This window comes from Narcine bancroftii, chromosome 4 (assembly GCF_036971445.1).
Source record: "Narcine bancroftii isolate sNarBan1 chromosome 4, sNarBan1.hap1, whole genome shotgun sequence".
Taxonomy (NCBI): Eukaryota; Metazoa; Chordata; class Chondrichthyes; order Torpediniformes; family Narcinidae; genus Narcine; species Narcine bancroftii.
In genome coordinates this window covers 235,311,014-235,324,175 of record NC_091472.1, presented here as the reverse complement: position 1 = coordinate 235,324,175, position 13,162 = coordinate 235,311,014, and the positions used below count along the sequence as shown (strand labels likewise).

The following is a 13,162-nucleotide window of genomic DNA, read 5'->3' as shown; positions in this document are numbered from 1 at the left end:
CCTTCAAGATGCACGGGATTTGTAGGTATTTGGGCGGCACAGGCTTGTGGGTTGGAAGGGCCTGTTATGCTGTACGTCTAAATTAAAAATATCCTTTGGGAATCCTGCAACTCATTTATCCTAAGAAGTCCTTGTTATTCTCCATTTTGATGCACTCTACATTTGTTTGAACCTGTTCTATGTGTTACTGTCTCCAAATGAAGCTCACGGGGCCTAAAGATTAAAGGAAATGTGGGGGAAATTAAAAATGGGATATTTATATGCAGGTGTTTAATTTTCAGTTTGTTTCACTGATTCCTTTAAAAACACAGAGAGACTGGAGGAACTCAGCTGGTCTCGCAGCATCCATAGGAGGTAAAGATATTTTATTGATGTTTTGAACCTGAGCCCTTCCTTGAGGTCATACTGCGAGACCTGCTGAGTTCCCTCAGCATTTCTGTTATTATACTACAATCACAGCATCTGCAGACAAAAGTTATACGCCCATATTAAAACGCTGGGGAAAATGGAGAATGGGAGGGGGAGTCCGGACCGACAGACAAAAGGAGTTCATTGGATATGATGAGGATGGGAGAGAGGAAAGGCGAGAATTAATTTGTCAAGGGGGAGGGGGTTGTCTTTTTCCCGTACTCTGCTACACACACCACCTACAAGTAAAAGGTTCAGACAAAAGTTAGAAATCACTGATTCACACAGCACAATCACAGATGGATTATTCAGTCCTCCAAATCATGGTATGAAGTTCATAGTTATTTAAAATAGAAGCAGGCCATTCAGCCCTTCAAGCCTGCATCACCATTCAATACCATCATGGCTGATCATGCGACCTCAGTATCCTAGTCCAGCCTTTTCTCTGTACCCCTTGACCAAATCCAAGTCCCCTTTGAACATGCCTAGTGAACCACCCTCAATGCCTTTCTGGGGCAGGGAATTTCATGTTCACAACTCTCTAAGAAAAGAAGTTTCCCCTCATTCAGTCCAAAATGGCTTTCCCCTTCTCCTGAGACTGTAACCCACTTCCCTAACATCAGGGATATTCCCTCTGCATCTACTCTGTCTAGTCCAGTCAGAATTTTATATGCCTCCATCAGATCCCCTCTCGTTCTTCCAAATTTCAATGAGCACGTTACTCAATATGCAATTGGGCAGCTTGCCTACTATTTAGACTAGTAACCAAACAGCATACTGGAAACCTTGGAGGGGGATAAAAGATCAGTAGAAAGTCATCATAATTCATGAAAGTTAACCTCTGGACTGATCAGAGAGCACTAAATGGGTCTTGTTTCGTGACTGCTGGTCTCTGTATTACAAACATAGACAATCACATCTTAGCAAGTCATTAGTCATTTGTCGTGGTACAAACTCGAAACAGATTTAATTTTTCAGTACAATGACATTCTTGTACAAGTCAATTTAATCCACTTTAATGGAAAATTCGACATGGCCCATTTTCTCACTGGAAAGAACTCCATTAGTTTTAAAATAAAATGACCCCGGCATGATTTTTAACATGCACCATCTCTCATATTAAAAGGCACGCAGAGATGCAGATTTTTTTTGTGCTTGATGAGAATGTGAGCTGGCCGTCTGCAGAAGTACTTACCTGAGCCTCTGGAGGGCCCCCTTCATCCCTGATCAGCAGGAGGTAACTCTGGCCATCCACCACAATCTCTTTCTTAAAGCGGCCCCCTGTCACAGAAGCAATTCACAGTGAAAGGCAGGGCAAGGATAGCAGCAAGCTGCACACATCCGGGCAAAGGTGACACCAATTACAGGACATATTCATACCATGGTTCGAGAGGATGGATTACTGATAACACAGGACAGACAGTTGATAATGAGTAGAAAGAATAGACATTGCAGGGAGAAAATTGATTATTTTTTTATATTGTTCAGCCAATTTATACAAAGTAATTGAACATTAAGAACTCATTCAGTATAATGTTCTGACTGTGTAGCCCCAGGAAAAGTTAAGGGTTTGGTAATAACAGCCTAACATATTTCTCAAGCTGGACAAGAAAAGTTAAAAGCTGTTCTATTTCTCCACATTAATTATTCCACATTAATTAACAGTCAGACATTTTAAAAGAGTGAGACTTCCTTTGAATCAAGTGTAAGCCTGGCATTTGAATTGGCACTGGTTGGGGTCGGAGTAGCAATCACCCAAGACTATGCCACACGTATCCAGACCCAGGCTTAATCCAGACCTTGAGGGCTGTCCACGTGGAGCTTGCACATCCTCCTGGTGACCGTGCGAGTTTCCTCCCACATTCCTGAAGAAGTGTGGACACCCAGCATGCCTGATGCCCTGGGTTTAGCTTCAGATTCCAGCATCTGCAATCTCCTGCATGTGTCTCTTGAAAACTATGTCTTGGCTCACCAAACACAGCCTCTTAACTTTTTGCAGCATATCCTGATGTTTGTCAGGAAGGTGTGGCAGTGCTACATTTCCTAAGGAGGTTGAGGAGGGCAGGGATAACAGCCCCCATTTTGACAGTATTTTAAAGAAGAACAAATGAGAGTGTCCTGTCTGGCTGTATCATAGCTGCAAAGCATCGGAACGGAAATTCATTCAGAGGATCACCAAAAACAGCCAAGAAGGTCACTGGGGTCTCCCTTTCCTGGTATTGGCATTTTCTGGGAGCATTGCTTAAATAGGGCTCAAAGAATTATATGGGATCCTTTCCATCCAACACACAACCAACTACCATGAAAAAGAATGTACAGGAGCATCAAAATCAGGACTGGGAAATTGTTTCTTCCCGTAGGCTGTGACATTGATGAATGACATCCTTTAATCAAGTAAATTATCTCAATGTATTTATATCCAGTTAAACCCCTATGATCTGGAATTCAAGCAACAGACAGCCTCAAGCAACCGGCAAAAAAAATTACAGAAAATAAACAGATTAAAAAAATGAAGGTTTAAAATTGGCGCACCTCACTGTTAGTTTTCCCAATCACGTAACACACAATGTCAAGCAACAGGAAAATTCACTTATCCAGCATCTACCAACTCCCATAGGTGTCGGATAACAGGGGTTTTACTGTATATTTATTTAAAATTCTATCTTCGTGTATATTTGTAACCATTATATGCTGTATATTGTATGTATACACAGTCAGATGATAATAAACCTGGACTTGAAAAGTTAAAATTTTAAAACATGATTGGACGCTTGTTTAGAGTCACGGTTCAGCAGCATGGAAACAGGCCCTTCGGCCCAATTCGTTCATGCTGACCAAGTTGTCTATCTAATCTCATCCCTTCAATGTACCTTCACCATCAATGCACCTTACACTACACCTTTTCCATGTTGCAGATGTACCCATCTCTATCACTTCCTCAGACATTGCACACACTTGCCACCCTCTCTCATCTTAAATCTATCTCCCCCCCCCTCTAATTTCAGATGCCCCTAACCTGGAGAAAATATTACCTTACCCAAAGCTCTCGTGAATTTATAAACCTCTCTAAGGGTCCCCCCTTCAGCCTCCTACACTCCAGGGGAGCAAAGGCCCAGACTATCCCTGTGAGTGATGTCCTCCACCCACTGGAAGGTTTCTGCACGTTGTGCAACATCAAGACTACTAATGGGAAAAAAAAAATCACACCTTCGTCTTCTTCTGAACTTTTCTTGCCTTGAAAAAAAGTTCTGTGCCCTGCTGATCCCCAGAGGCGAGTAGGTCAGGAAAAGAGCCGGACGGCCCTCCACATCAGTGCTGACGACGTACCCATTGCATTTACCCCCATACTAGGTCTGTATCCTCCTTGGCCGTGGTGACTCAAGGTGTTCACCCACCTACTTCGGAGATGTTGAAAGTTCCTGCATCCACCACCCAGAGCAGATCAAAAAAAAAGTAAATAAATAATGATTTAAAGTGCTTACAAATGGTGTTCATTTTTGGGACTGGCTAATCCACCAGTCCTTTTTGTTTCAAATGGAGTGGATGGGGCAGAAGGAGTTAAACAAGGAAATCTGTAGATGTATAATAGACAAATGTGCTGGAGAAACTCCGCAGATCACAGTACCCACGGGAAATAAAGGGTAAGCCAGCGTTTTGGGACTGAGCCCGGAGTCAAGGTATAAGGAAAAAAGGAGAGTGCCAGAATAAAAATGTGGGGAGAGGTATGGGGGTGAAGAGAGGAAGGGACATAGGGAGGAGCACAGGTCATAGGATACAGATGAGAAGATAGAAGAGCAAGAGATGGCCAAGAGAGAAGTTCTCTGACAGAAAAAGAAAGGAGAGGGGGAGGGAGTTGGAGAGACCCAGGGAAAGGGGTTTTATCCCACCTTAGAAAGGCCAAGTAATGGACTGAAATGTCAGCCAACAAGATATACCCAAGTCCTAGAACATCCTATTGCCATCAAATTTTTAAAGGTAAGTCAAATATAAAATAAAAGCTGTGTGGCATGGTGATGGAATATCTACCCAGCCAGTCCCCAGCAGATGAGTGCACAGCAATACTTACTGCTGGTATCTGATGACTAGTTGTGACTCAGAGGGTGACAAAAGCACTCACATGGCACCTCACCAGTCATCGTGCAGTATTTAGCAAGGTATATCTCGCATAGAAAAGATGTTCGTCTGGGTGACCAGGTGCAGAGTTGAAGATGGTGTATTGGGAGGGAAAATGGGAACCTCAGTAGGGTGGAGAGGGTATGTACAAGTGGCAGATTGCAGGGTTCTCAGCTGCTTTAAGGAGTCACTGCAATTCGCCTATCGTTACAATTGCTCCACAGCAAATACAATATTGCTGGCACTCCACTCTACTCTGGATTACCTCGAAAACAGCAATTCATACAGACAGCTACTCTTCAAAGATTACAGTTTGGCCTTCAATACCATTATTCCCTCAGTGCTGGTCAACAAGCTACAAACTCTAGACCTCTGTAACCCACTCTGCAACTGGATCCGCGACTTTCTCATTGTAAGACCACAGTCAGTATGAATTGGAAACAACATCTCTTCTTCACTGATTAATCACGCACCCCAAGGATGCATGCTTCACCCACTGCTCTTCTCATTATACCCCCACAACTATGTGGCCAGGCACAATTCCAATGCTATTCACAAGTTTGCTGATGACATCACAGTTGTCGGCAGAAATACAAGTGGCAATGAGGAAGCGAACAAGAGGGAGATGAGCTCGTTGAATGGTGTAACAACAACAAACTTGCATTCAACGTCAGTGAAACCAAGGAGATGACTGTAGACTTCAGGAGGAAGTCAGGCGAACACAACCCAGTCCTCATTGAGGGCTCAGTAGTGGAGAGGGTCAAGAATTTCAAATTCTTGGCTGTCAACATCTCCAAGGATCTGTCCTGGAGCCTCCAAATGTTGATGTAATCACAAAAAAGGCTCGCCAGCGGCTATACGTTTTGAGGTGTCTGAGGAGATTCAGTATGTCACCGAAAACTCTCGTAAACCCCTACAGGTATACCGTGGAGAGCTTCTGACTGGCTGCATCACTGCCTGACTGCCTGCCTGCTAAAGGGGCGCCAACTCTCTGGACAAGAATAAACCCCAAAGGGCTGGTAACTCAGTTTGTGACATCCTAGGCACCAGACTTCATTCCATCGAGGACATGTGCATGAGGTGGTGTCTTAAAAAAGCAACCTCTATCCTCAAAGACCCCTATGAACCAGGCCATGCCCTCTTCACTCTGCTACCATTAGGGAAAAAGGCATAGGAGCCTAAAGACGAGCACTCAGGGGCACAAGGACAGCTTCTTCCCCGCTGCCATCAGATTCCTGAATAATCAATGAACCAAAGACACGGCCTTACTTTTCGTGCTCTATTTTTACTTTTTTGACAGTAATGTTGTAAGATGGTTATAATATGAATATTTTCACTAGGACACTGCTGTAAAACAACGAATTTCATGACTTGTTCATGACAATAAATTCTGATTCTGAAATTACAGAAAATGGCAAGGTAACCTTGTATACTCCCCCGACATAGCTCAGCCACCTATATTCTGAAATTATCAATATAATAAGGTTTTATTCAGTGGTTCTCAACCTTTTTATTTCCATTTACTTACCACTTTAAGTATTCCCTATACCATCGGTGCTCTGTGATTAATAAGGGATTGCTTAAGGTTTGAAAATTACTGTTCTAATTGTACCTAATTGACTTGTTATGTGCACGATTTCATAATCTAAAGGAAATGGGTCAATGGCAATATTTCAGTAACAATTGGATCTGGAACAGTGATTCCTAACCTTCCCTTCCCAGTCACATACCACCTTAAGCAATCCCTTACTAATCACAGAGCACCGATGGCATAGGGAATACTTAAAGTGGTATGAGAGTGGAAAGAAAAAGGTTGGGAACCATGGCTTTAATTTATCCTTGTACCGGTAATTGGCACCAACTGCGCCTCCTACTGGTCAGAATGACAGATGACTTTTTTCAATGAGAATGTCTTGCAGAAAGCAATGTCTTTACCAACGCAAGTGTTACAAGACAACTCCAATTATCCAAAACGGTCAGGACCAGGTAAATACGATTTTCAGAGAAATGGTAATTTAAAAAAAACACCCAGTAGCAACAGCAAATCACTTGTAACAGTGTTTAAACAACAACAAACTACAAGGAAAGGCTTTTTATGCATGAAATAATGTTTAATTCTCACCAAAAAAAAACAACCAGAACAAAATAAGATATTGTAGCAGCTACTTTGGTAGAGCTACTAAAGCAATATACACACACCAGGTTAGTCAACACAAGACTGTTTTACTTAGACTTTACAGGCTTCTTTTATATACCTCATGTCCCAGGCTGCATGGGACAAGGTGAGACATCATTATGAGTTTGCTGCCAATCCACGGGTCCAGCAGGTTTAAATTAAGAACAGGACGTGCCTTCCGGCAGTGGACTCCGTAGACCAACGTTACTCAGTGTGCAGCACCGTATGCATGCGGTCCATTAAATGGGTGAGTACGCAGCTGCTTTATGGCTCCGCGCACCCGCCGAAGAACTGCACTGGCGACGGTTCGCAATACCAGGCTGTGTGCCTGCTTGGCCCGCTACAACATATCCAGATAACTGAGGATTTCTGATTGTTTCGGATATCCTCACTTATCCAAAAATTTTCAGAGGCGAAATGATGTTTTCCCGGGTCCAAAAAAAATTCAGATAACTGAGGATTTAAGATAATCAGAGTTGTCCTGTATATTGTTTCCAAGGTACTTCACGCTGGGCAGTTTATGTATGATAGAGTGATGCGCCTTCCAAACCCAGTATCTCTGCCAGCTGGAAGGACAAAACCACGGGGAATGCCACCACCTGAAAGTTGCCTTCCAAACTACAAGCTCTCCAGGTGTGGAAATATATCGCCGTTACTTCACTACCACTGGGTCACACAGTCCTGGAATTCACTCCCTCGCAGCTTTGTGGGTGCATCCAACATCTCACGGATTGCAGCGGTTCAAGAAGGCAACTCATCACCACCTACTCAAGGGCAATTAGGGACAAGGCAATTAAGCATTAGTTTGTTGATAATACCCCTGTAGTGGGCTATATAAATGAGGGCGATGAGTCACCAGACAGGAAGGAGACTGAAAACTTAGCTGAATGGTGTAAAACAAAACCTGGCATTCAATGTCACCAAGATAAAGGAGCTAATACAGGCTGCACCTCTTTAATCCGGAAACGTTGGGACCTCGCCATTGCCGGACCACCAGAAAACAGAAATTGACTCCTAAGGGAACCCTCGATGTAAACACATCAAAGACAGAACAAAGCTTAAAACAGGAAATAATACTGTGGGGCAGCACGGTTAGCGCAACGCCTTTACAGCGCCAGCGATCAGGATCGGATTCGTGTCCTGCGCTGTCTATAGGGAGCTCGTACTAACAGCAGCAGATTTAACTTTTACTGAGCCAGCGATCAGGACTGGGTTTTGAGTCCCGCACTGTCTGCAGAGAGTTTGTACTAACTGAGGCAGATTTAACCTTTACTGCGCCAGCAATCGGGACCAGGGTTTGAGTCCCGCCCTGTCTATAAGGAGCTTGTACTAAAAGCGGCAAATTCAACCTTGCCAGACTTTAGGATGGGGAAACTAGAGGTGTACAATCCAGTGATCATTGAGGGATCAGAGGTGGAGAGGGTCAGCAACTTTAAATTCCTGGGGGAACCATCTCGGAGGACCTGGCTTGGACTCATCATATAAACATTATTGCCAAGAAAGCATGTCAATGCCTCTACTTCCTCAGGAGTTTGCAAAGGCCTGGTATGTTACTGGAAACCTTGCCAAACTTCTACAGATTGTAGTGGAAAGTGTGCTGGCCAGCTGCATCACAACCTGTATTGGGAACACCAGTACATCTGAATGGAAAACCCTGCAAAACGTAGTGGATTCAGCCCAGTACATCAAAGGCAAACTCTCCCTATCATCACAAATATCTATATGGAACATTACGGTCAGAGAGCAACAGCAATTATCAAAGATCCACACCATCAAGGACACGCTTTGTTCTTGCTGCTACCATCAGGAAAGAGGTGTAGGTAACACAAGACTTGTACCACCAGGTTCAGGAATAACTGCTCCCCCTCAACTATCAGACTCTTAAACAATAGACATATTCAGAGTCTTATTTAAGGATTCATATGAGCATTATTTATTACTGTATATTTATACCTACATTTGAACACTTTGTTACAGTTATAGAAATTTGTCTAGCCTGCAGAAAAAAAGAATCTCAGGGCTTTATGTGATGTCATGTATGGACTCTGACAATAAATTTGAACTTCGAGCCTACATCCCTCGAATGAATAAAAAGGTCTGAAGTGGATGGGATCAAGGATGTGAGGGTGTTTGGGACGGAGGGGGTAGGAAGAAGGCAAGGTCACCACAGAAGTTGGAACTGGAGTTTGAATTGTGAAAACTGTGGACTGGCAAGAAGGGGGCCATTGCAGTCATGAAGGAGAGGGCTGGTGCAAGATGGGAAACTGGGCTCAGAGCATTGAGTGGGCTCAGGTTTCGATGAAAGGGCAGAGTTGAATCATCAGTATGTAACAAAAGAAGCATTTCAGCATCTGACGGCCTAAGGCAGGGGTTAAGATGGGCAAGAAGGATAGGAATTTTCTCCTTGAGGCATAGGAGACTGATGGGGGAGGGAGAGGGGGCTTCGGTGGGGGGAGGAACCTTATCGAGGTTTATAAAATCACACGGGGTAGAGATAAGTCATAGTATTCTTTTTTTTTTAAACCCCGGGCTACAGAAATCTAAAATGAAAATTTAAGGAGAGAGGGAAAATTTTTTAAAGGAACCTGAGGGTTCGTTTCTTCACACAGGGAGGTGGGACTGTGGAACGAGTTGAGCTGCCAGAGGAAGTGGTAGAAATGGGGACAAATGTAAAAGACATTTGGACAGGGGCGCGGTCAGGAAAGGTTTAGAGAGAGACAATCTCAATGCAGGCAAATGGGACGAACATGGTCCAAAGGTCTGCGGTGCCCTGGGACTCAATGAGAAGTTGAGCACATCTGAAATGGGGAGGATGCAGGAGGGCAAGTAGCAGGAAAGTATAATCAGGCATTTCACCAGGGTAATCACCCCGGGCAGGGTCATCCAGGCTTTCAGGACAGTGGGAGAGGTGCATTTCACTCATCTGGGGATAGGTTGGCAGGGAAAGAAAATGAGCAGGGCCTCCTCTCCTAGCAGCTGGTCGACATCTTTCTGAACATTAACTCACCTACAACCAGTGCCTTCAGGGAGAGAGGGAAGGGAGACACCAGTGAATCATCCCATAGATTTAAATTATATCTTTTTGCATACACTGTATGTGATTATGATGTGCTTTGTACTGTGTGTGCACTGTGGTCTGGAGTATTGCTGTTTTGTCAGGTTATATATGTACAGAGGCTGACAGCATCGAATCCACGCTGCTGAAGATCAAACTGCGCTGGGTAGGTCACGTCTCCAGAATGGAGGACCATCGCCTTCCCAAGATCGTGTTATATGGCGAGCTCTCCACTGGCCACCGAGACAGAGGTGCACCAAAGAAGAGGTACAAGCACTGCCTAAAGAAATCTCTTGGTGCCTGCCACATTGACCACCGCCAGTGGGCTGATATCGCCTCAAACTGTGCATCTTGGCGCCTCACAGTTCGGCGGGCAGCAACCTCCTTTGAAGAAGACCGCAGAGCCCACCTCACTGACAAAAGACAAAGGAGGAAAAACCCAACACCCAACCCCAACCAACCAATTTTCCCTTGCAACCGCTGCAACCATGTCTGCCTGTCCCACATCAGACTTGTCAGCCACAAACGAGCCTGCAGCTAACGTGGACATTACACCTCCATAAATTTTTGTCCACGAAGCCAAGCCAAAGAAAAAGAAGATATGTACAGTTAGATGATAATAAACTTAAATGAACTTGAAGATGCAACTCTCCTCTGGGTTTGAAAAACATTTAAGTGTGAGGAGACTTGCATTTACCAAATGCTGAAATTTCAATTTAATTCAGAGATACAGCACAGTTAACAAGCGCATCCGGCCCAAATACACTTATGTTACCTGTTAATCTACTAACCCCATGCACTTTAGAAAGTGGGAAGATAGCAGAGCACCCTGAGAAAACCTATGCAGGTCATGAGGGGAACATACAAACTCCTTACAGACAGTGCTGGATTCAAACTTGGGTTGCTGGATCTGTAAAAGGGTTGTGGTAATCGCTATGCAACAAAAAAATGGACCAATAACACCAGAACAGATCAAAAAGAAAATAAAAACAAACAAGGCTTGAAGCATTCGGTGTTGGGGAGCATCCATGGAGAGGAAACAGTTAACATTTCAGGTAAAGGACCCTCTACCGTAAGGGTCTCTGCCTAAAACACTGTTTCTCTTTCTCAGCTGCCTGGCCTGCTGAGTTTTTTCCAGCAATGTTCAGTTTAGGACATGCATTTTTTTTGGGGGGGATGGGGTTTTCAGTTAAATAGCTGGGTCCGAATCGCATGTGTTGTCAAAAATGCTGACCCCGAGAGGCAAAGGAACTCTGAGGGCAAATCCCTGATCCTATCCAGTCATAGATTAATTACAGTCCCAGCAAGATGCAAGCAGTGCAAAATCTATAATGATCTTTCATTTATTTCTGCTTGTTCAAAAGTAATGAAGTGGATGCCATATGGTGATGAGAGGCATTGCAGAAACCACTGGTGGCATGCCACAGTTTTGGCCACCTGGTGAATCTCGGTGTGGGGTGGAGACACCTTTGCTACAGAAAATGGATGAATTGCACAGCATCACCAGTAAATCTCCGGCATCTGTTGCCTGAAACAGGGCCAACACTCACTCCCTCCTCACTCCCATCCAGAGGGGAAGTGATGCAGATCATAATCAGCAAAATATGTTAGCGAGGCTGTCCATCAATCTGCCAACGTGGAATCAGCATCTCACCACGTTCAGGCATGAACACAGAGCATGACGTAGGAGCAAGTGGGCTGTGAACATCACCTATGCCTTCAAGAACAGCATTAATTAAAAAATAACCATAACATTATTTTTTATTGCTTTCATACAGTGGGATAGGAGCAGGAGCCATTTTCAATTGAAAGCATAGACCCCATCAGTTCGAGTGACCTTTGCAATGACTAATTGTTCAGGTCTGGCTTCAACTGACTCTCCAGACTCCCATGGAAAGCCAGCAGGGCCACATCTGGTGGAGCCCTGATCTTTGCATCTGAGATGCACTCCGCTTTCAGACAACCTGCCAAGTCTCAATGTGAAGGTTCACGTGGAATAACTGTGGCTCGGGGTGCAATGGGACTACGGTGATTTTGGAAAGGTTTTTTTCTCTCCCCCCCCCCCCCCAAGCGTCGTCAGCATCAGAACAGGAGGAAAGAGGAGCAGAAAGAAGCTCTAGTCCACGAGAACTTTGATTCAAAGCGCCCACCTTTGCACAGAACACCTGTAAGATCAGGCAGAGAGACTCAGTGAGCTGAGGATTGTCTTTTTACAGCAATGAAGGTGAAATGGGGAGTTCACACTTAAGTCAAAAATGGCTTTGATAGATTAAATGGAGAAACTTTTCTCCTATCCAGAAGTTGGCAACTGTGAATAACTGCAGAATAACTGTTTGGCACAGACTAGATGGGCCTGTTGTTGTGTTCAATAAACAGAGGTTAAAGAGAAATATCCGAATTAGGCAGGAAGACATTTAAAAAAAAAAAAAAAAAAATCGGTTTTGTTGAAAGTTTCTGGCCTGAAGCAGCGACCATTTTTTCCTCATCCTCTGACAAACTCCCGAAAGGGAAAACAGAGTGAAGTTGGAGAAATGTTGTCACAGTGAAAGAGAACAGAAAGAAGTCCTTCAGCCCACTGATCATCAACCTCCACTGACGCTAACTCTACATGCAACAGGAAAGTCTGCAGTACACAAGCGTGCTGGAGAAACTCAGCAGGTCACGCAGAATCCATAAGAAGGAAAGGGTAACCTGAACCCTTCGTCAAGGTACAAGCGAAAATCAGGCAAGGCACATCAATGAAAAGGTGGAGGGAGGGAAGGAGAGGAGGGAGGAAGGGGCAGGGGGGATGAGCACAGGCGAACAGGTAAGAGATCATTGATGGATATGGGTTGGAGAGTAAAAGAGAAAAATGCTGAGAAGAGATGGGAAGCGTATAGATCTCCTCTTGTTCTCCCCATCTTTTTATTCAGGGTCTTTCCTGCTTTTTGCTCATACCTTGACGAAGGGCTCAGGCCCTAAACATTAGTTACCCTTTTCTTCCTATGGATGCTGTACGACCTGCTGAATTTCTTCAGCACCTCTGTGCATTAATCCTAGATTAATCCCATTTCATTCTCCTGACATCACCCTCACGCTGGGGCAGACTAGACCTACGGTGAGGAATGAACCTGGGTCTCCAATGTTGCGAGGCAGCATCTCTGCCAGCCATACCCCTGGGTGCTGCAGCGCACGGAGTATTCTCTGATGGGCATTCCCCTTGACTGGGCTTGGTGAACTCCATCTGCATTCAGCCCCTCAAGCCTTCAATGGGAAAAAAAAACTCCTCCTCCCAACCTGCTGTCACTGCGGCCACCTTTTGAACATCTCCATGCTCCATCTAGCCCCCATCAGACTCTGTCACACAACTTTCCCAGATGCTATCTCTCTGGAAATTCTCCCCTAACCCTCTTCATTCCTCTACTGTTTGA

General features: G+C 44.5%; 1 protein-coding gene across 6 annotated transcripts in view; it reads right to left on the bottom strand.

Annotated features, from left to right (window-relative positions):
• agap1 (ArfGAP with GTPase domain, ankyrin repeat and PH domain 1) overlaps positions 1-13,162 on the bottom strand; it is a 786,550-nt gene that overhangs the window by 400,371 nt on the left and 373,017 nt on the right. For all 6 annotated transcript variants that reach the window (XM_069934384.1, XM_069934385.1, XM_069934388.1 and 3 more), the window contains exon 4: positions 1,604-1,689. In XM_069934384.1, coding sequence (XP_069790485.1) covers positions 1,604-1,689 — 86 coding nt within the window. The remainder of the gene's footprint in view (positions 1-1,603; positions 1,690-13,162) is intronic.